Source organism: Dermacentor andersoni, chromosome 8, assembly GCF_023375885.2.
Source record: "Dermacentor andersoni chromosome 8, qqDerAnde1_hic_scaffold, whole genome shotgun sequence".
NCBI classification, from domain to species: domain Eukaryota; kingdom Metazoa; phylum Arthropoda; class Arachnida; order Ixodida; family Ixodidae; genus Dermacentor; species Dermacentor andersoni.
In genome coordinates this window covers 146,203,761-146,224,095 of record NC_092821.1, presented here as the reverse complement: position 1 = coordinate 146,224,095, position 20,335 = coordinate 146,203,761, and the positions used below count along the sequence as shown (strand labels likewise).

The following is a 20,335-nucleotide window of genomic DNA, read 5'->3' as shown; positions in this document are numbered from 1 at the left end:
AGGGCACATTTTTGGTTGCTCGTTACGTCAGCGCCTTTTGATAACTCTAAATATAGCTTCTTTACTATTTTTGCTGATTGAGCCCTCGTTGCAGTCAAATCGTCTTTCTCGTTTCCTTCCAGCTTCGTGGAGGAGTTCGTGAGCGAGCCCAACGATGGCGTGACCTTGCTGCTGGACCTCCTGAAGACGTACCGCCGGAGCACGGGCGTCGACCACGGGCGCTACGCGTCCACCAGGGCGCGACAGCAGCAGGCCAAGAAGGCGCAGGTACGCGCGCGCGAAACATACCTCACCAGGCGTCCCAGACTGGTGCTGCCGAAACCGCCAGGGTCGAGCAAGAGTTTCCATCTCGCGACGCTATATGTATGTGCTAAGCCTAGCGATGTCGCCATCATCGGTGCATTACGTGGAACGCTTACCACGGTCCACGTTTGCCAGTGGCCATGGCGTTGCGCCGCCGAGTTCGAGGTCGCGGGTTCGATCCCCGCCGCTTCGGCCGTATACCGATGCAGGTGGAACGCAAGAACGCTCGTGTGTACCTCCGTGCATTGGGAATGCGCGCGTGTTTACCGTGCGTTGAGTTCGAAAAACCCCAGGTGGTCAAAATTAGTATTCCTGCACTGCTGCGGCGTGCACCTCATAATCAGCAATCGTAATCGTAGAAAACCGTTCACCGTGAACAAGACCTTGGGACCGAGGCCTCGCATATCGCAGCTACAGGGGACCACAAAAGTGCTGCTGCGATTTATGAAAGCTAATGGATTGAGTAACCCCGTCTGTAATCCGGACTGAGCTACCATCAGTGGATACAGAGCAGAAATGTGCAATACATTTCGAATAGTCTTTGAATAATGAATAGCCGTTGTCGCCATTAATACGAAACGATGTTCACATCCCAATGTTCTTAAAGTTAGCAAGTTTGATTCTCTCATTACGTTGTACGTGATGGAACGTTGATTATTAAAAGCACAAATGGAGCGTTAGGATCAAACGAGTAGTCTTTTCGCACGCACAGGGCTCTTCAGAGAGTGCGAATTATTGATGGACAGCTTTTAAAGTATGGCCACCTCCTAAGGGACGTAGCCTGCCCGCTGCGCAAGTTTTTGTGTTTTTATACTACGACCGTGGGGGGGGGGGGGGGGGGGAACTTACCGTGTTTGTTGCTCCAATTTTATGTTTATTTGAGTGCAGATGACGTTTTAAAACATTTGAAAAGTATTCGAAATAAATATTCGCATTCGCGAATAGTGACTATTCGTCCTACTCGATTCGTTATTCGAAAGTTTCGAATCGTTACATCCCTGTATTAAACCCGTCTTCTCATATAGGATCATGGCACGGGGCCTATGGTTAGTTTCCCAAGATGGTGTGGTGGGTTAAAAATCCAGCTGATGAGGCTGAACTGGGCCATCTGCCGCAGGAGGCAGTATAGTATAGTATAGTATAGTATAGTATAGTATAGTATAGTATAGTATAGTAAAGCCGGTGTAATTTCGTACTGCGAAGTTAATATACACCAGCGAACCGCTTTGTTCACCTTAACCTTGATTATATTCGCAACGGCTCATTACGGCACACACGTAACATCATCTAATTACGACAGCAAATCGAAAATGGTACGAAGAAAGAAAGGAAAAAAAAACGACGAGAGAAGAAGATTATAAATATAGAGAAGGTGGTGAGGAGAAGGGAGTAAAAACTTATTTTTGTGTACCTACGCACTGGACCAACGTACCGCACGTATAATAATGCATAATTACGAGATTACGTTACCAACCCCCCGTAGCTTAAGAGGCCAAAGGCCGATGTGGGTCGTATCCCACTGCATTGTATGTTGCGAGGGCGCGCGGTTTTATTTAACAGGCGCCCGCCAGACGACGTGAGAGAAACAGAAAAGGAAGGACCACATAGAGAAAGGAGAAATTCGCTCCGCTAGGGCTGTCTGCAGCGTGCGAAGAGGGCCAACTATAGTGCGGTTTTCTTCAGCGCCGAGGAGGCGTTCTAAATTCGCGCTCTTCTGCTCTCTTCGCCGTTTCTCGCCGTTTTGTAATACGTTTCACAGGTATTTTCCGCCCCGTCATGTTATCCCACTCTTACCTTGTGTTTCTCGCATACTTCGTGGCGTTGAGGTTCCTCTTACGTCTTCCTTTCTTTCTCTCTTTCTTTCTTTCCGTCTGCCGGTATCTTTTGCTTGCACATGTTCAGGCACAGACTCATAAGTGTATGCGCTATCGTCGTCTGGCTGTGCCTCTCTCGTCCCAAGCCAAGACTAGCCAACATAAACCAAGATGATCCATGGCCAGCCATCGAATCGTCGAGCGCGCCATTATGGGGCCCGTGAGATACCCTCCCTCTCATGTCGCGTGTACTCTCTCCTACAGCTTCTCCTGTTTGGGCATAACAATGGAGGCTGTGCGCCTGCGTGTGCCGTCCCAGTGCATCGTTTTTTTTTTGTTTTTTTTTCTTACTTTGCAGTCTGGCTGCGCGGAATATTGTTGTTGGTCAGGCGTTCAGGGAATAAACCAATGAATAATTAATTTATCTACGAGGGCGAATCAGAAAGTGTTTGCCCCTATTTCTTTATTAGACAAAATAAGGCACATACAGGTAATTACAAATATACGTACCTTACACTGTTTTTTTTTTTCACATAGTCCCCACACTGGTTCAGACGTTTGGCCCATCGCAGCACTAAATTCGAGAAATGTTGTCGTCAGTCAGCGACGCATGCGGCCTCCCCGAAATCTCATTGTCATGCAAGTCTTCACGGCCTTATGCGAACTCACAACACCTCCACCTCACACTTCTCTAAGCGAGACATCTTTCCCCATACGTGGGCTGCATTTCCCTGTGTATTTCGATGGGCGTTCGTCCCTTGCTCCATAGAAAACGAATCACTCTACGTTGCTCGTATACGCCGTGGACATGTGAAGCACAATCGCCATCTTCAAACAAGTGACAGCAGCGCCGTGCCGCGGAGCTACCGGCAGATAAGGCCGAGCCGGTCCAAGAAACGTCCACCGCTGGGAATGGATATGTTGACTTCGCATTTACAGCCGTAATTTTGCTAAAAAAAATATAGAGAGCCAGAGACTTTCTGATTCGCCCTGGTATTTTGACATATGTACGAATCATGTTCGGTGAAGCGCCAGGGCGCTTTTCTTATTCACGTTTTCTTTACATTTACTTTTACGAACGTTAACGTATATATGCATACGTAACCCTCGCAAATTGAAACAAAGGCTTAGATTGGTATGTTTCTGAATGTGACTGACAGTGACTATATGGCTGACTATATGCCTGACTGACTATGCTACTGGCTATGGCCATGTCCCTACCCGGCTAAGCTAGGATGTCTTACTTGCTTACTCGGCAGGAGAATGGTCCTTCTTGCTGCTCTTCCTACTCCCGTAGGCGTGGGAATTTACAGAAGTGTACAATCGTAGCGTATATTTTTGTGCAGGAGTTTTCTTTCAGAGTTTGGGATGATGCTATGGCTGTAGTGTTAGAACGCGAGTACGAGATAGCTGCTTGAATCAATTGCATCGCTCTGTGAGGTAATTCTGACGAGGTAGCAAGAATATGCGATTGACGAGGTGGTCGGACATAGTTATATTGCCAGCTCTGACTGTATGAGCCGATTGCATGAGTCTGTGAAGTATATTCAGGAGTATATTAAGTATCCGCGTGAGATAATTGCATGCGCTTATGGGGTAATGGCACGAGTGTATAAGGTAAAAACGTGAAATAATTCTACGAGTCTGTGACGTAGTTACATTGGGTAATTGAATATAAGGGCCTTGTATGAGGTAGTTGCACGACACCATAAGGTAATTTGACATGTACAAAAGTGTCTGGTCGTCTATGCAGCGTGTGAATGTCCTGGTTCATAATATTAGTTCAATGCACCTCTGCATTTCGCAGGTCGAACATCTATATTAAGTTAAAGAAGCTTGTTCTCGCTACTAATGAAGTCGTACGACTGACTGCTGTTACCCTCAGAACGTGGCACATTGTCCGCTTCAAACGCATGCTCAAAACGTATATCGCAGATCTCATTCAGGAAACACAGTAGGTTTGAAGCAATTCGTATTGAATCAGTGTGGTACCCGTAGTATTCGCGGAGGCTACAAAATAAATTGGAACTACCGCACAGATGCTTTTGGACCACTGGCTTTTGGTGGCTCTGTAATCGACACTTCTTTTAAGAGAGGCTTCATTTCAAGACTCAATAGTTCGTCGGTGATGTCAACAGTACCAGTTCGTATGGTGAGCAGACGATTCTTCCGTTAACTTTGGCCTCTGCATGGCGAAGCAATTTACGGACAGAAGCGCACTATTCTCAATGCACCTGTGACCGCCGGCGGGACGCCTCTGCAATTTTTCCACCGCACTGCGGTACGGTCTCTGATGACACCGTGTGAAAGAAGGACCACCCAAGGTGACGTGACGGCTGTTCTAAATGGCACACTGGCTTCGGATGCCTTTGTCGTCTGCTACAAGTTGACTGCAGTTGCGCAGTTCTCAGTGCCACTGCACCCAACAGTGGGGAAAGACAGTAGTGAGAACCTTCGTCGCTTGCAGACGACGACAGCGGTCGACAGACGGCCTCGAAGGAAAACTAGCCAAAACAGACGGCAACGGGAATCTCCTCCGAATTGTCCGCGCATGTAACGTTTCTCATGATTGCATCGCCATGCGGAGCAGTGACAGCGCCGTTGCGTCCAGGGCTCATTGTTCCTTGAGAAGCGTGATGGTCTCATGCATTCGCGACGCCTATTTCGCGCCGTTGAACGCGGGCCTGGTTGGGAACAGACGGGACAACGTGCAGACGATGTGTGCTACCAGCACCCTGAAGTGGCATGCACTTCTGCCGGCCGTCCGTCTGTTCGCCTTCTGTTTCGCGCTTTTTTTTTTTCGTCTGCAACTGGGGCGCTGCGCCGCCATGTTAGGGTACGCTATGCGCTTGTCGGTTCATTGTGCGTGACGCGCTTCGTGCTCGCCCACACGAACGGGTCTTGTGCACCGGCGTTCGTTTCGACTGTGCGGTGTGAATGGAGCGCCCGTTCGCGCCGCATGCAAGAGCGAGCGACTGCGCTATAGCGTGGCGTTTTAAAATAAGACGCGAGCATTGCGTGATTTGAGTTGGTGTCGTTTGAGAAACGCGAGCGGAGAGCTTGTTCTTGGCGCGTTTCACGGTCCCGGCGTATATTTAGCAAGTCCTTATTTAAGAGCGGCGAATCGTGACTGGTTTTGCCCAGTTCTCAGAGTATTCAAGCTGGGACCGGATTAGAGTCTTGTGAGAGGGTTTAGGAGAACAAATAAATGAAAGAGAAAGAAGCTCTTAGTTTTCGCGAAGCGGAAAGCAGACGACGTAGTAGGGAAACGTGACGTATATCACTTACAAATAGCTCGCGAAAGCGGCAAGTGCCGCTATTTTGAAGCCTATAGAATGCAATAGTATAATGAGCTACAATAAGGCTGTGGCTTGTACTGGTGTCTGAAGGCTTCTTAACGAGTACAAATTTGGAAACGGATGATGCAGGGAATTGTGCACGTCTGACGCCCAACAATGCGTCGTTGAGTTTCTTTTTTGGCATATATGCCCTAATTTCTGTGTCTCTACCTATATTTGTCTCGTAACAGATACACATGTACGCTATGTTGTACACAGAAGCTACCACTGTTGTTATGCGTGCAAGTGGTGGATTGGAGAACTGAAATGTTACGGAGGATACGCATATTACTGCAACGTGAAAAAATAAAAAGGTTTTGAGTTGAATTGAAATATGGAAGCCAGCATGATCATGGACGCATTGTAGCGATAGTGAATTAGTGAAATGTGAAGAACTGCAACATAGCGGTAGCTACACTGTGCACAGTAACCATTAGATGGGACTCACGGTATACTTTTGACAAGGAGTACTCGTACCATGAAACGTCTAATGATGCACCTAGGAAATCAGTTCAAAAAACAAGGTCTCATAACTGGTACACATGCATAACATCGACGAGAGATAATTGCATGGAGGTGCCCATCCTAGGCCTTCGTAATTGCACGTTGTATATAACTAAGCACATGCGCATGCGTACTGCGTAGCAGCGCGCGCGCAGCATAAGGCGTCGATACACATGTATGTATATATGACGCATAAGGCGTCATATATACAATCTATGCAGGGAGATTATGCCAAGACACTCGTTGCTTTTGTAGAAGGCTTTATTTACTACAGACTAGTCCAGACGTACAGTTCTTGAGAACTTTATGGTGATCAAAGGAGGGTATTGCGCTCTGTCAAATACCTAGTCACGTGATAAAGTATTTCTTATAGTCGTATTCCGATGCTGCCTGTAAGTAGAACTAGGAACGCAGATGAAAGACTTAGTGTGGCGTGTATGGGGACGAAGAATGATTAGTTCAGTCAGCATATAACGACTGTCCACGGCAAGGTAGAGATTAGTTGTAATCGTCGGCTTTGTCTAATGCGCGCACCCAAATGGCTAATCATTGAGGTGATATGAGCGCGGACTGGCGACACGGCGCCAACTAATCACAGAGGTTCGCGAACGCTCTACAGCCGCCCTTGTTCTTATGTAAGACTCCGCAGCATGTGATGGTCTTTCTTTGCTGGTCAATTAAGTCTCACTCGCCGCTATAGGGGTGGCGAACAAAGGCGCGGAAGGTCTATAAGTGGTCTACTAGAGCTCTTTGATAACAGCTCCCATAACGACGGAGAAAGCATGCTTGCTTGGTTTTTCTACTCAATTACCTTTCACTCGTCGCCACTGGAGCGGCCGGAATCAGAGGCGCGGCTAACCACAAAAGACGTCTATAAGTGGTCTACACTAGAGCTGTTACGACGACAGTCCCTTGAGCGAAAGAGAAAGCGTTCTTTGTTGGTCACGGTCGACACGTCAGGCTCGGTAATCAGGCAGCTGCCCTGCGTGCCGTGGTTTGTTCTACGGGCCAAAATTGTCACGACAATGACAACTTATTAGATGGTTCAGATGGTCAGCGGACAAACGGGGCGTATCACTAAAACAGTGGAGGGCGTGCGTGCGCCAAGCGGCGACCGTGGCGTGACCACTGGAGCAATCAACGGCATCCATTAGGCCGGTAGCGTGCGCACGTGAGGGAAATCGTTGAGTAAACCATGCAAGTCGTGACCTTATTAGGAGGTAAGCGTGCATAGACGACTCTGTTGCGTAAGGTACAGTTTATGACTATTCGAGGCAAACAGGCTGAGCTTATATAACGTGCCGCAAACATTGAAGTTGGTCCTTGTATTCGTGGCGTTTTTATCAGTCTGATTAAAGCTTTAAATGGAGGCATGCGTTGAGTAGGGCTGTGTTATAACACAGCGAAAACGAACACTGAATGATCACTTGCAGAAGATTGCTTTTTTTTATCTCCTGGTTCGGCTTGACGCCAAATTCACTGGTCTTAGAGGCGGTTCCCGCCAGCCAATTTTCGCCTTTTAATAATAAATTTCGCCTCTGGGGGTCTGCGTTTTTGACGTATACACTGTAAACTAATTTACACCCTTAAAGGTGCATAACGGGGTAAATAAGTCTACACTCTAAAAACAATTGCACCCTTTGGGGTGTACATTTGGCGCACAACAATAATCGTCAGCTGTCTTGCTTGCGCTTCCTTTCTTGAAAACGCTGCACTCGTTACTTTCCTGTCGAGAATGCTCGTTCATGCTGATAACGCGCATGTCGTTCGTGACTTGGAAGTACCGGGCTCGCAGCGCTAAAGAAAAGGAAATGCGGGCAAGACAGATGACGATTATCGTTGTGTGGCAAATATATACCACTCGAAAGGGTGCAACTGTTTTTAGAGTGTATAACTCACACACTTACACCCAGAAAGGTTGTAAGGATGTGAGCTTTAGACCACTTTACACACTTTTCAACCTCAACGGTGTAAATTAGTTTACAGTGTATAGATTGTACGCTGCGATGACTTTTTGCGATGAATGCGATGCACAGCGCACCGGCAATAATGTTAAGCCTTTTTTAGAAGTCTCCTAGACTATGCGGTGGCAATATTTGCATCATCGCGAGTACGCATAATAAAAAAATAATTACGTGGATTTCATCTGCATCGCGGTATCGGTAGATGCGAAGTTCTTGAATGGCTTCCACCAAAACTCTCAATATCGGGACGCTGTTATTGTCTCGTGGTGCATACAGGTATAATTGCAAGTATGCGGGCATTGAGAAGTACGAAACATATAACGCTAGGCGTTTTAGCCCGTCTACACTCCCTTGCAAATGTATGGTCAATTGTACCTCCCAATCGCGACGTGAGCAAAAGTCCTTTAGGTTCGCACTGAACTATGTAGGAACGCCGCACGTTACGTATATAAACCAGCGCCATTGGCGAGTGTTTCCTCTCCAAACTCCTTCACGCTGACGTCACAACTGTTCATCGTGCTTCTCCATCCCTGCGCCTGAGCTGCGCGGGAGATCCCCGCTACGTAAGAGATGTAAAACCCGAAGAGGCAAAAAAAAAAAAAGCGAACTGTAAGTTCACGTTCTACACCTGAGCGACTTTATTGCGACAGCGTTATCAGGATCGGTCTATATAGATAACATACCCGCATTTTTGGTTGCGCTGACCGCAGGGTATCGGTTCACGTTACCCAACACAATATAAACTTTGCAAGCGCGCACATTGCGTGCTGTGGTGCCAGGCTAGGCGCACAAAATCACCACCTTTGATTGTAAGTGGCCTCCGAGACTGGCTGCCAGTTTTGATTACGTTTTCCCCGGTAGCGACTGAGATTACTTATTTCACAGCCTTCGGGATCGGCGCGCTTTAACCGGCGAGAGAACGGGCACGCCAAACCTGAGGGAGGTAGGCAAAGGAAGCTCGACTTTAACGTAATCACTGGTTAATTTATAGATTGCGTTACGTTCTTTTTTTCAACAGCGAGAGACTGACTCGCCTGCGCCTATACACAGCTTTTGTTCGTGTAATCCTTTTCCGTGTGCGCCAGCAACAAGTTCATTCACTCATTCATTCATTCATTCGTTCATTCATTCGTTCATTCATTCATTCTGTGCAAGTGTTCCGTTCTCGTGGTGTGCCGGCAAGAAGTTCATTCATTCGCTCATTTGTTCGTTCATTCGAAGGCCTTGTCGTTCTTTCACGTGTCGTACGACTCCAGAGAAGCGGACGCCAGTGTACGCGGAGGCAGAAGAGACGTAGATGGCATCGCGGCCGCTCAGGCCATCTCCTGTGGTGACCTGAACTGTACTCCTCGCGCTTAGGCCGATCGGCGGCTTCGATAAGCGGCCTGCCATGCCGTGTGAAAGTGGCCCCTTTCCCATCAATGACGGCAGTGGCAGAGTCGAAAGGACGCTCACGGTCGCTTTCGGACCGCCGCCGCTGCTGTCGCTGTCTCTGTTGCACCTATCTTAGTCCCCCTTCGCTGCCTCCGTCGTTTGCATGCTGTCCCTAGTCGCGAATCTTTTTGTTAGTTGCAGGCAGTGCGGGAAAAGTCACGCCGAGTGAGACGGGCGAAGGAGCGTTCGGATTGGCATGGTCGCTCCACCACCGTGACTGACTGACATTTTTTTTGTTGTTGTTGTTGTTGTTTGTGTGCGTGTCTGCGCGTCTGCATTGTTAGCAACAGAATCGGCATAAAAAAAAATTAAGTTCTTTAGTTTCACATGCCAAAATCACGCGATGATTATGAGGCACGCCGTTAGCAGGGGGCTCCGGTTTAATTTTTGACCACCTGGGATTCTTTGCCGTGCAGCCACTGCACGGTATACACGGGCATTTTATTTCATCGCTTCCCCTCCCCCACTCCCCACATTGATGCATGTATAAATGCACGGTGATATATGTACAAATATTTGGCGGACTTGAACCATGAGTTCAAAGTCGAGGGCCGATCACTGTGCCCGTCGCTGCGAGTCGATCATTGCTTGTATTTCTGGGCACGAGTTTGCCCAATAAGAGAGCTGGATTTTCAACACACACGCTTCGGGGAGTGTTTACTCATTCGCCATTATAACAGTGTGACAATATTAATGAGAAAGTGAGGGGTAAACCTCGCGCCTCGTCAAAGTGGTGGTTTCACTTCGACGGCAGCGTTCGGGGTTCGCATTGCAAACGTTTCGAACCCACGCCAATCCAGCGTCGATATTCGAGTATTCTATAACAAAATGGGTTCGTGTCCTTCAAGAACTTCCTCGCCAAAGGAATCACCGAGTACCTTAAATGATGACCAAGTTCTTCAGCTGAGGGACAACGCTTCGCTCCACCTGGTGGTAGAGTTACTGTATATGTGTGCTGTATACGCTCCTTGCTGGTATTATAGTTACAGCGCTGGTAAAGTTACAATTGCAGAGTTATTGTTCACATTAGAGTAACTCTACCGCCGACGGTATGCTTACTGCATCTGCTTAGAGTGATCGTACAGTAACGCTATTCGTTTGCGTCGAGGAAGGCCGTCTGGAGTTCGCCGCCGGCCGAAGTTCCTCTCTTGGACGCTGATACTTCCCTCCAAGTACTCCAGGCTCCGCACTTCTACGAAAAAAGTTGGCGACGATCCACGGCAGATGTGTGGCCATGTTGTCACGCCGGCACCCGCGTGCGAGAGAGAGAGAGAGATCTTTTTTTTTTTTTTGTTAAGTCATGAAGATGATTCTATGTCAGCAAGCCTTGTACGTTATACTGCACATGGGTACAATGAAAAGTGAAATGATATGCACAGTGCACGCCGCAGCTACAAAACAGACTGCAACAAACTATAAAGTATGTCATTGAGACCATTGTGTCTGAGTAAGCTTAAATAGTGCCTCCGTTGCGCGAGATATGCGCCGGCTGCGTTGGTTCTCGGATTAAGGATGTGCCTTATAGCTCAAGGGATGGCAGTATTTCGTGAACGTTCACTACGGACGTTAAGGCTGTTATTTCTAAAGAAAATAGCCCGCAAGTGCAGATTAGGTGGGCTACGTCTTCCCGAACATTGCACGCAGGACACAGTGCGACGTTATCCGTTTTGCTTTGATTTTAAATGGCAAAGTATACAGTTTTTGTTGCCTTTATACGACTCCATGCGGTGTGTATAAGACATTCTGGATCGCGCCAGTGACGGAGCGGTTGCCGTGAGATTACAGCACACGTACACTTACATATGTGGAGCGGCGCGTCCAGACCTGCAAGTCGCAGATCGCGTCATCGACAAGAATTAGACCGTTCAAAGCGACAAATACCGGTGGGACTTTAGCGCTCTCCACCACCATCAGAGCACGGCCGCCGCAGGTGGCCGCGGAGATCGAACCCGCGAACCTCGTGACCAGCAGCACAATGCCGCGCGGCTCCTTTAGCCATAGCTATACGGTGCACGAGAAAGGCGTAACTACGGGTCCGTTTTGATATTGAAGCCACGACTTCTGCTTTGAAAAAAAAGCGTTTCACTGCAATGCGCCACGCAGTTTATTATACCGGCTCTTGCCGTATAAGGCTATACCATTATAGCTATATAGCTGCATTCTTCACCGCGTAGAGCGGGTGACGAAAGTTAGGCCTAGCGATGGTGCGTTAAGCCTCTCGACGCGCCCTCGACCCTCTTACGACAATGACGACTCCGCTCCGCCCACACAAGTACGGCGAAACTGGCTAAGAACTCTCACCCAGCTCCCTCCCCTCCGCCCTTCTATCTCACGTCTGGTATATGCGAGAAGAGCGCAAAGTGTAAGTACAGTGCATGCATTCGGAGGTCTGAGACGTTTCGACAGCCAACAAAAGAAAATGGAGCTCGCCGAAATTAAGAGCGCGCGCGCCGTGTCGTCGCCGCGCCCTATTATGCGCGCGAACAACGCGGTCCCTTCTTCTCGCGTACGCCTCGCGCGACTTGCAGCTCCGCGCGTATGCTTATAGCCGTATGGCAGCGCGCGGTGCTTTTCAATGGGAACCGATAAGATTGGTGGCGTCGCCGTTCAAGTGCGAAACCGAAACTGTCCCACTCCCCTCGCTTGTGGCGACGGCGACGAAGAACGACCTCGCGCGCAACAACAACAAAGCGAAATGGTTCCTCCGAGCTGTTTTCTTCCGTTGGCTCCTACGTTCTCCCTCTCCCTATCTCCGAGGGGCGGAGCTTCGTTTAAGTTTCTCCTTTGCCTTGCATTTCTTTGTTGGCCGACTGAGGCGACGTGCATTATTTACCGTTGTATAGCTTGACTGGAAGTCGGACAATTGAAATATCTCACGCAAGAAGCTTTGCTTTCTTTCATTTTTTTCTCTCTCTCTCTTCCTCGCAGTGGCATAGAAAGGAGCGATGCATGTCCGCGCATGAAAGCTCGCACGCGCGCTACCCTCGTAGAAGGGGGTTGAGCCAAATTCGTAGAGTGGAGAGTGCAGTTTAACTTTCCTGACGCAAGCTTGTTATCTGTTTTGCCAGTTGGCGTCTCTCTTCTATTTATTTTTTTTCATGGCAGTCTGGGTTGGTGCTGCATAGCGTTGGCTCAGAGAGCGACAAATGTCCTATCCGAGTTTCCTGTGTGTTTCGAAAGCCGACTGTAAGCGATTTGGCGTTAATAATAATAATAATAATAATAATAATAATAATAATAATAATAATAATATACTATCATCTGTGTCTCTAGTAAACGTCAAGGGCACCATGCGCAGACTGAAAGACGCCTAGGCCGCTCTCCTATACCACCGAAGTCCCTACGCATATTTACTGCTCTAGTATTTATCCTCCAACTCCTCTGATGGTAAACTGGCTACTATACGTGCCTCCTATCTTTTTGCATTTTATTAGGGGGGGGGGGGGGGGATTGCATAGCTGGGGTAGCAGTGAAAGAGTTTAGTTGAAAACAGTGGTATGTCAACCTGTGCCACGTATAGGTAGCGAGGCTGGTCACTTTTGAAATCGGGTGCCGCGAATAAAATTTGTCACGGTAAACTAAAGACAAGATAATATGTCAGCGATTAAAAAGAAACTCGTCTAGCCGACGTACCAAATAATGTCAAAAAGACCGCCTCCCGTAGCCCAGCCTGTCGCCACTAGCGCGAAGCTGCATTTGGTGCTGCCATCTGTCCGCAGCTGTCACGAACTGGCCCGACCTGTAATGGACTCCGAGATTGCGGTGGGATCGCTACGGCTACGCGTGCGGCTCTGAGGCTTTGGATACAACGCAAACGGGAGCGCGACTTCGCGTATACTGACGCTTCTCACAGGTGGCGCCACGCTGCTGAAGTTTCGTTCGGCTTCCTTCCCTTCTGCGCGCGACACTATGCATTCTGCTCAACGCTCACTCAACAAGTCTTACGACGAGTCGACAGGATCAAGAAGCTACATATGCAGTAAACTACCGTTAAGACGAACCCTGTTAAGTCGAATTTTCGGATATGAGGAACAGTGTGAAACTTTTGCTTGGCGTCCCATGGGATGCGGCGCAACGAAATATCTATTCAACCATCACTTCGGTTAAGCAGAATATACCGCGACTGGCTACTGACGTTTCGTTACTCAGTTCAACGACATGCCCGCGGATCAGCAGACTTGAAGAAGAGGGGATTCTGCAACCAACACAACACAAGCGAATGGCGTTTCTGCGAACGTAAACACCAGCGCCAGCGTCAATGATGACGTCAAACCTAAGAAAATAAACAAAAATAAAAGTTGTTTTTATGTGCCAGTACCCGGATCAGATTTTGAGAGACTCCTTAGTGTAAAACTCCGGATCAATTTTGACCCTCTCGGGTCCGTTAACGTGCTCTCAGTGCAGATTATAGGCGCGTTTTCGCATTCCGCTCCTATCGGAATGCGGCCGCCGCCACCGGGATCGAACCCTCGACCTCGCGCTCTGCAGCGCAACGCCATAGCCAGTGAGCCAAGGACGTAGCTAGAGGGAGTGGGAGGGGAGAAAAGTGCCTGGGAAACGTGTCTGAAAACTTTTTTCAATAGTATATTGTCTCGTCTAATCTGTAACCTGCTTAGCTAAAGTGACATTTCGTAGCCGTTGTCCTTTTAAAGAGCCCTGGGGTGGCGTTGAAAATGGTCGTTTACGTGTTTCCGGAACGCTAATTTTACATTCTTTTGCTGAATTTGATAACATACCAGTAGTAGTGATTCAATACTGACACTCAAAGAGAATTTGTTGCTTATTAGCGTACTTCTTACGTTTGTCTATTTCGCTTTCTTTCAGTCTGAAGAACTGGACTGCTTACAATGCCTCTTCTACTCGCTTCGATGCCAAGTAAGATTTTTTTCCTCAAAGTAAATGTCTAACACACGTACATATATATATATATATATATATATATATATATATAATCTGTGTGTGTGTGTGTGTACACGCTCTAGATGGATGCTCCAGCCAACCGGCTTCTGTGTGCGTTCTGTAGTATGCTGATCAACATGTAAATTGCTGACGTGAAATCGTAAGCGTGTCTGTCTATAAATTCAATAGACTCGATAACTCATAGACATAGCCTTCTGATGCGTGTCGAGTGTTAGGCCTTGTGAAAACAACGAGTTTCGATGTTCGGGGGCCGTCACTAAAGCTAAAGAAGTGGAGTCTTGTAAACAGCGTCCACTCACAAGTATGTATCCATTCTTACGCGGGCAAGTGCAAGTGCAAGCCTACAAGAAGGCACAGCACGCCATGTAAACTCTACATAGACACTTCCATGCGTGTCTCGCGTTTAAGAAAGTGTACTATGCTCTGTTTGCCTCACCCGAAACACAGCAGAGCTCACGCACATCTAGTCACACGACGGGTCTACTAAAATAATCGCACAAGAACAAATATCTGTACAAGAGGGGCACAAGACGGGTGACGCATAGAATGTAACAAGGTGAGACACAAGAATATCAACTATATTAGCATTGGGTATAGTTGTATGTACGTTAAATCAGTGACAGACACAAACTTGACGAAAAAGGCCATTTATTAAGGTGAAAGCCTTGAGTGGCTCGTATCCCCGGTGGTCTGGAAAACTCGACGTGCGGTACAGAAAGTCACGTGAGCTTGCCTCGCGCAGACACGCGCTCGTGCCACTGCTCGCGCGTTCGTCGTCGTCGCCTTCTTCCAGAGCTGGGTCCGACGCCGCTCGTCATGCAAAAAAAGGCAAGGTTAATTAAGATAAAGTTAATTCAGGCACTCGAACCCACGACCTTCGGTGGGAGTCGAACTCTCGAGCTTTGGTGGAAGTCGAACCCAAGATCTTTGATGTTAACTACGACGAAGTTAATTAAGGCACAGTTAATTGAGACAGCGTCAATTAAGGCACTCGAACCCACGACCTTCGGTGGGAGTCGAACTCTCGAGCTTTGGTGGAAGGCGAACCCAATATCTTTGATGTTAACTACGACGAAGTTAATTGAGGCACAGTTAATTGAGACAGCGTCAATTAAGGCACTCGAACCCACGATCGTTGATGTGAGAAAATAAGTAATAAGAAGTAACAACGCATTCGAACGAGAACGTCAGGTAACTTAACGAATGTCTCTTGAGCGCGCAGGCTTTCGCCTTCACGCTCTTTGGCGTATGCTAAAGTGGCTGTCAGTTTTTTGTTGCTTACCCTCTTTGCCTTCTTTTTTTGTCCGTGCTGTATTTATTCTCACAGAAATCCCTCGGGAAGATCATCAACCATGGCAGCGGGCTTTGCGCCATCGCTTCGAGCATCATGTCCAACTGTAGCAAGTCTCGGAAGCTTGCGATAGAGGTAGGTGACTTCTAGCGGAAAGAGTTGTCTGTTTAAAAAAAAAAGAAGCATAGTGGTTACCTGACATGACAACCGTTTTATAATTGTTATTTACCTAATTTTCTGCCGTCCTCGACAGCGCTTCTCTTCTCTTGGCTCCCATTCTGCAACTCTAGTGGTCCAGCGGTTATCTGTCCTACGCTAAACATGGCCTGCCCAGCTCCATTTCCTTTTTTTTTTTTCTTAATGTCATCGAGAATATCGGCTATCCCCATTTGCTCTCTGATCCACACCGCTATCTTTCGGTCCCCTAACGTTACGTCTAGCAATTTTGGTCCCACAGGTCATTGCGCGTTCCTTAACTTCTTCTTGTTCCTTAACTTCGCGTTCCTTAGCTTCTTTGTTACCCTCCAAGTCTCTGCCCCATATGTCAGCACTGGTAAAATGCACTAATTGTACACCTTCATTTTCAATGATAATGGTGAGCTTCCAGTCAGGAGCTGGCACTGTCCGCCGTATGCACTCCGACCCATTTTTATTGTTCTGTAAATTTCCTCCTCATGATCAGGGTACCCTGTGAGTAATTGACTTAGGTGAACGTACTCCTTTAAAGTCTCTATTCAGGCTGACTGGCGATCATGAATTCGTCTTCTCTTGTCAGACTATTGAACATTACCTCTGTCTTCTGCATGTTAATCTTCAACCTTACTTTTACACTTTCTCGGTTAACGTCCTCAATCATTAGTTGCAATTTATTGTCAATTGCAATCTCACAGTCTTATATACACTCTTTTTTACTGAGTGGTGTTTTCTTACTATCTCTAATCACATTTTTTTTCTATAATGGGATTATTTTTTAAAATAAACTTTTGCGCTTCGAAGAGCTATGTGGAAACTTTTGCTCAGGGCGATGGAGCTCCGCGCTACCCTATTTGGATTAATTATGAAACCCTGACACGCTTTACTTTGTACGCCGCTGAACTGATATGAACGGAATACACTGCATTTAATAGAAAAAACCATTTCTTTTTGTAACTTTAAGAACAGGAGGACAGATATATTTGGGGTGTAAAATTTTTAGTGCTTCTGTTGCCGAAAGTTGGCAAACTTTGATAAAAATTGTGTGGAACTCCGTTACCTTAGCACTAAAAACTGATAACACGCTCCTGTAAGCCGTATATAAGAAACAATTCAATATGTTTCGCGATTTTTTGGAAGACACCAGGCCTGAAAGCAAATGCCACTGTATTGGCGGTTTGAATTTGCGCTCAGCCCGGCATCTGAGTTACCAAAGTGGATGATCTTATTGTTGCTACAAATATTTAGTAATGAAATAATAGTAATGAAATAATGAACACAGAGTTTCGTTCACAAAACCACTGTGATTTGGTGAACAAGTCTCCCGTGTAGGAGCCTAAACATTAACCTTGCTAAATATCTTGTTTCATTTCTTCATGTTCCGTACCGACCCGACCGGATTCCGCAGCACTCTCAATTTGAAATGTATAGTAAGTTACAAGTTTGCATTTTTCAAACGTTGTATTTGCTTTTCTGCCCCGACAGCTCTTGACAAAGACGTGCGAGGACCACACTTCGGGTCACATGAAGGTGCTCGAGGCCATGTCATCGGTGCGACTGATCTTCGGGGAGCCGGTCCGCTTCAAGTTCCTCGTGTCCATGCTGCTAGGGGGAGGGAAGATGACGGCCGGGTTCGAGGTCAGAGCATACCCCCCGTTTTATGCCTACAATTCTTTTCTTTTTTTGGAACTGCGAAAGGGTGTTACGAACTAGGAAATCAGAGCGACAATGTTCTATAACTCTTGCGTTCGTTCGCAAAAGTGATCTTCCTCGGTTCTTCGCCGAAGATCGTGATGTTTCTTCGTGATGCTCCACTCCCAAGCATTCCTCTGTACCACGTCTTTGCCGCATCACGCCACGGTATGCAGTGAAAACCGAATGCCGGGCAAGGTTGAAGGGAAAAAAATGAAATTTCACTTTACTCAGTATAGGTATGAGCAAGAAAGCTAATTTGAATGTAACCGTTCATCGGTCCATTCTTGAGTCCTCCTATGACGTCACGAGCCTTCTAAAGGTCCGTGACGTCAGAGGCGCACTTGTGACGTCACGAGCCTTTAGAAGGCTCCTGACGTCACAGGTGCGCCCCTCTGGAAAGGGGAACTCGCCGGACTGCGCGTAGAAAGACCCGTAAGGGCTCGAGGAAGCAGAGAACTCCGGCACGGTGGCCGTGTGACAGCGTGCAGCAGCTTGGGAATAGCCCCGGATTTTCGACAACGCCAGGCAAACGATGGTTCCGTTGCGCAAACTCGAAAGGAAGTGGAAGTTCCTGGCTAACGAAATTTCGGCTAGACGCATTAGTGCGGAGGAAGATATCTTGAAGATCGCGTAAGCTTTTTTGCACCTTGGAAAGTTGCGGAAATCTCAAGTATGGACGAGCCAACATATAGCCCGGTAGCCAATATACGTTTTGCGAATTTCAGACTGCTGTTCGCAATAATTGCGTTTAGCAGGAAAGGGGTAGTTGGAGATCGCAGGGAGAGAGGCCTTAGTCCTGCAGTGGACATAAAACATGTGATGATGATGATGATGATGATGATGATGATGATGATGATGATGATGATGATGATGATGATGATGATGATGATGATGATGATGATGATATAAAGGGATGAGAGAGTCACAGAACTTCGGCAATTTTTCTCTTGATATATTGTGTTAGTGACAATAGAAGACGACGGCGGAGCGATAGTGCAGGTATGTGCTTGTGCTGTAGGTAGGCCAATTATCTGCATTTCTCACCATCTTATTTAAATTTTTACATTTAAAAACAACAACTCCGTTTAGGCATCGTTGAAAATCTTTTGAGTTTTGAGATACTCGCAGAGTTCAACGCACGTTGTCCTTTTTAATGCCTTTATTTCGTGATAATTATTTATCCGTCACTACGAAATAATGGTTAAAGCGATGTTAAAACCGACGTTTGGGCGATTTGGTAAGCGCTCGTCCGTGTCGTTTCTCCCTGCTTGTCCCCGTGAATAATGCGCTGTTCTGTTTCAAATAAAGCGATGTGCCTTGGGACACTCATTTCACGCCTCTTTTTTTTTTCACATATCGTCGAGCAGGAGTTCAGACCACAAACCAGGAACACGACACTTATGTCGTCGTAGACATTTTCTTGTTAATGCGTGGTAGGGAGCCATTATAAAAATTCATAACTACGAGGTAAACGCAGATTCCAATAAGAGAAAGACGATCTGTTGGCTCAGGCGTCTTTGTGCCTCGATTTATTGCGCTTGCCGGATATCAAGTTTAACGAGCATGGTATGAGCTTGTGGTGACCTCCGGCTTTTACAAGTGTCAGCATGGCCCTTCTTAGCACCGGCGGAGAATCATTGTGAAGACGACATTGCTTTTGTAGTTCTGGTCACTGTTATGTTTAGCACTCTAGCAGGGAGTCGCTGTAGTAGGGACGGTGGTTTCGTAAAACTCTCGAACGTCTGTCTGTGTTCTCCGCAAACAACAGCTGAAGGGCTGCGCAGGCTGGGATGCGATCCTGTACTCACGCGTTTTACTCTTCGTTCTCTTTTCTTCCATCATCATCTCCCGGCCGGCGAGCAGTTCTCTGCGTTGTACTTCTTCAACATCCTGCTGTCGAACAGCAAGACACCGTCCGAGCGAGTACGCCTGCAGAGCGAACTCGAAGAGGCCGGCTTCGACGTCAGCGTCCTCGAAAAGGTAAGCATACTAGTTGCTTTGGTTGAAAGACACTGACAGAAAGACCGGTGTCTTTCAACCGCGAATAGTTTTTTTTTTCTCTTTGAGTCGTTTTCGTGGGGTTCGGAATCTCGCAACCGATACAAAGGTGCCGATGCAAAAGGCTCTTGCTCTCGCGCTGTCGCGCGAGAGCTTTCGTGCTTTCGAAGGTTTGAACACCGAGGTGCAGACCTCGCGACAAGACGCCGTCCTCTTCTCCCGCCACTCTCTCCACCTGCGGAGGCCGCGGGAGAGGAGGATGGGAGTCGTCCCCTCGGGCGCTCGCGATGCTGGAGACAACACGCGTATGACAAGTTACGTATATGCCTACCGCCAGAGATGTGCCGGTTAACGGCTACCTTCTCTGCGAAATCTCGCAATAAAGAAAGAAAGAAAGAGAAACGCCACCTAAATGTCCTCACTGCAACAGAGATACGTCTTCAAGCGCATCATTCCTTTAATAAAGAGGCTAGGGTGTACGCGAAATTCCGCAAGCAGGCTTCCCGACATAGCTATCTCGGCCTAATCACGGTGGCGGACCTCGGGTTGTCGGTCAACATGGTATGCTGCCGACGCCATTCTTGCTTGCTTCACCCCCTCGCACCATTCTAGCTTTGAAAATGCGTGCTCCAGGTTTACCCACGATCCTTGCTGGAAAGGCGGCCATCTTGGTTGGGGCGTGTAACCTATGTGGGAAAGCCAGCCTGCTTGCGGAATTTGACATATCGCCTATCGGCTGTTCGCTTGCACTGACCCCAATCGTTCGATGATTTCGGCGCCTTCTTTGTGTGTGTGTGTGTTTCCTCTTTTTTTTTACACCGATGGAAGGTACACTTCGTAACGAGTCCGTTTGTCGACCTTTCGTGCAGAAAGGTCAAGCTT

At 47.5% G+C, this 20,335-nt stretch overlaps 1 protein-coding gene across 3 annotated transcripts in view; it reads left to right on the top strand.

The window, feature by feature from the left end:
• Positions 1–20,335, top strand: part of mwh (multiple wing hairs) — a 254,309-nt gene that overhangs the window by 223,625 nt on the left and 10,349 nt on the right. For all 3 annotated transcript variants that reach the window (XM_050176524.3, XM_050176525.3, XM_055069499.2), the window contains exons 4-8: positions 123–267; positions 14,182–14,232; positions 15,605–15,703; positions 17,246–17,398; positions 19,319–19,435. In XM_050176524.3, coding sequence (XP_050032481.2) covers positions 123–267; positions 14,182–14,232; positions 15,605–15,703; positions 17,246–17,398; positions 19,319–19,435 — 565 coding nt within the window. The remainder of the gene's footprint in view (positions 1–122; positions 268–14,181; positions 14,233–15,604; positions 15,704–17,245; positions 17,399–19,318; positions 19,436–20,335) is intronic.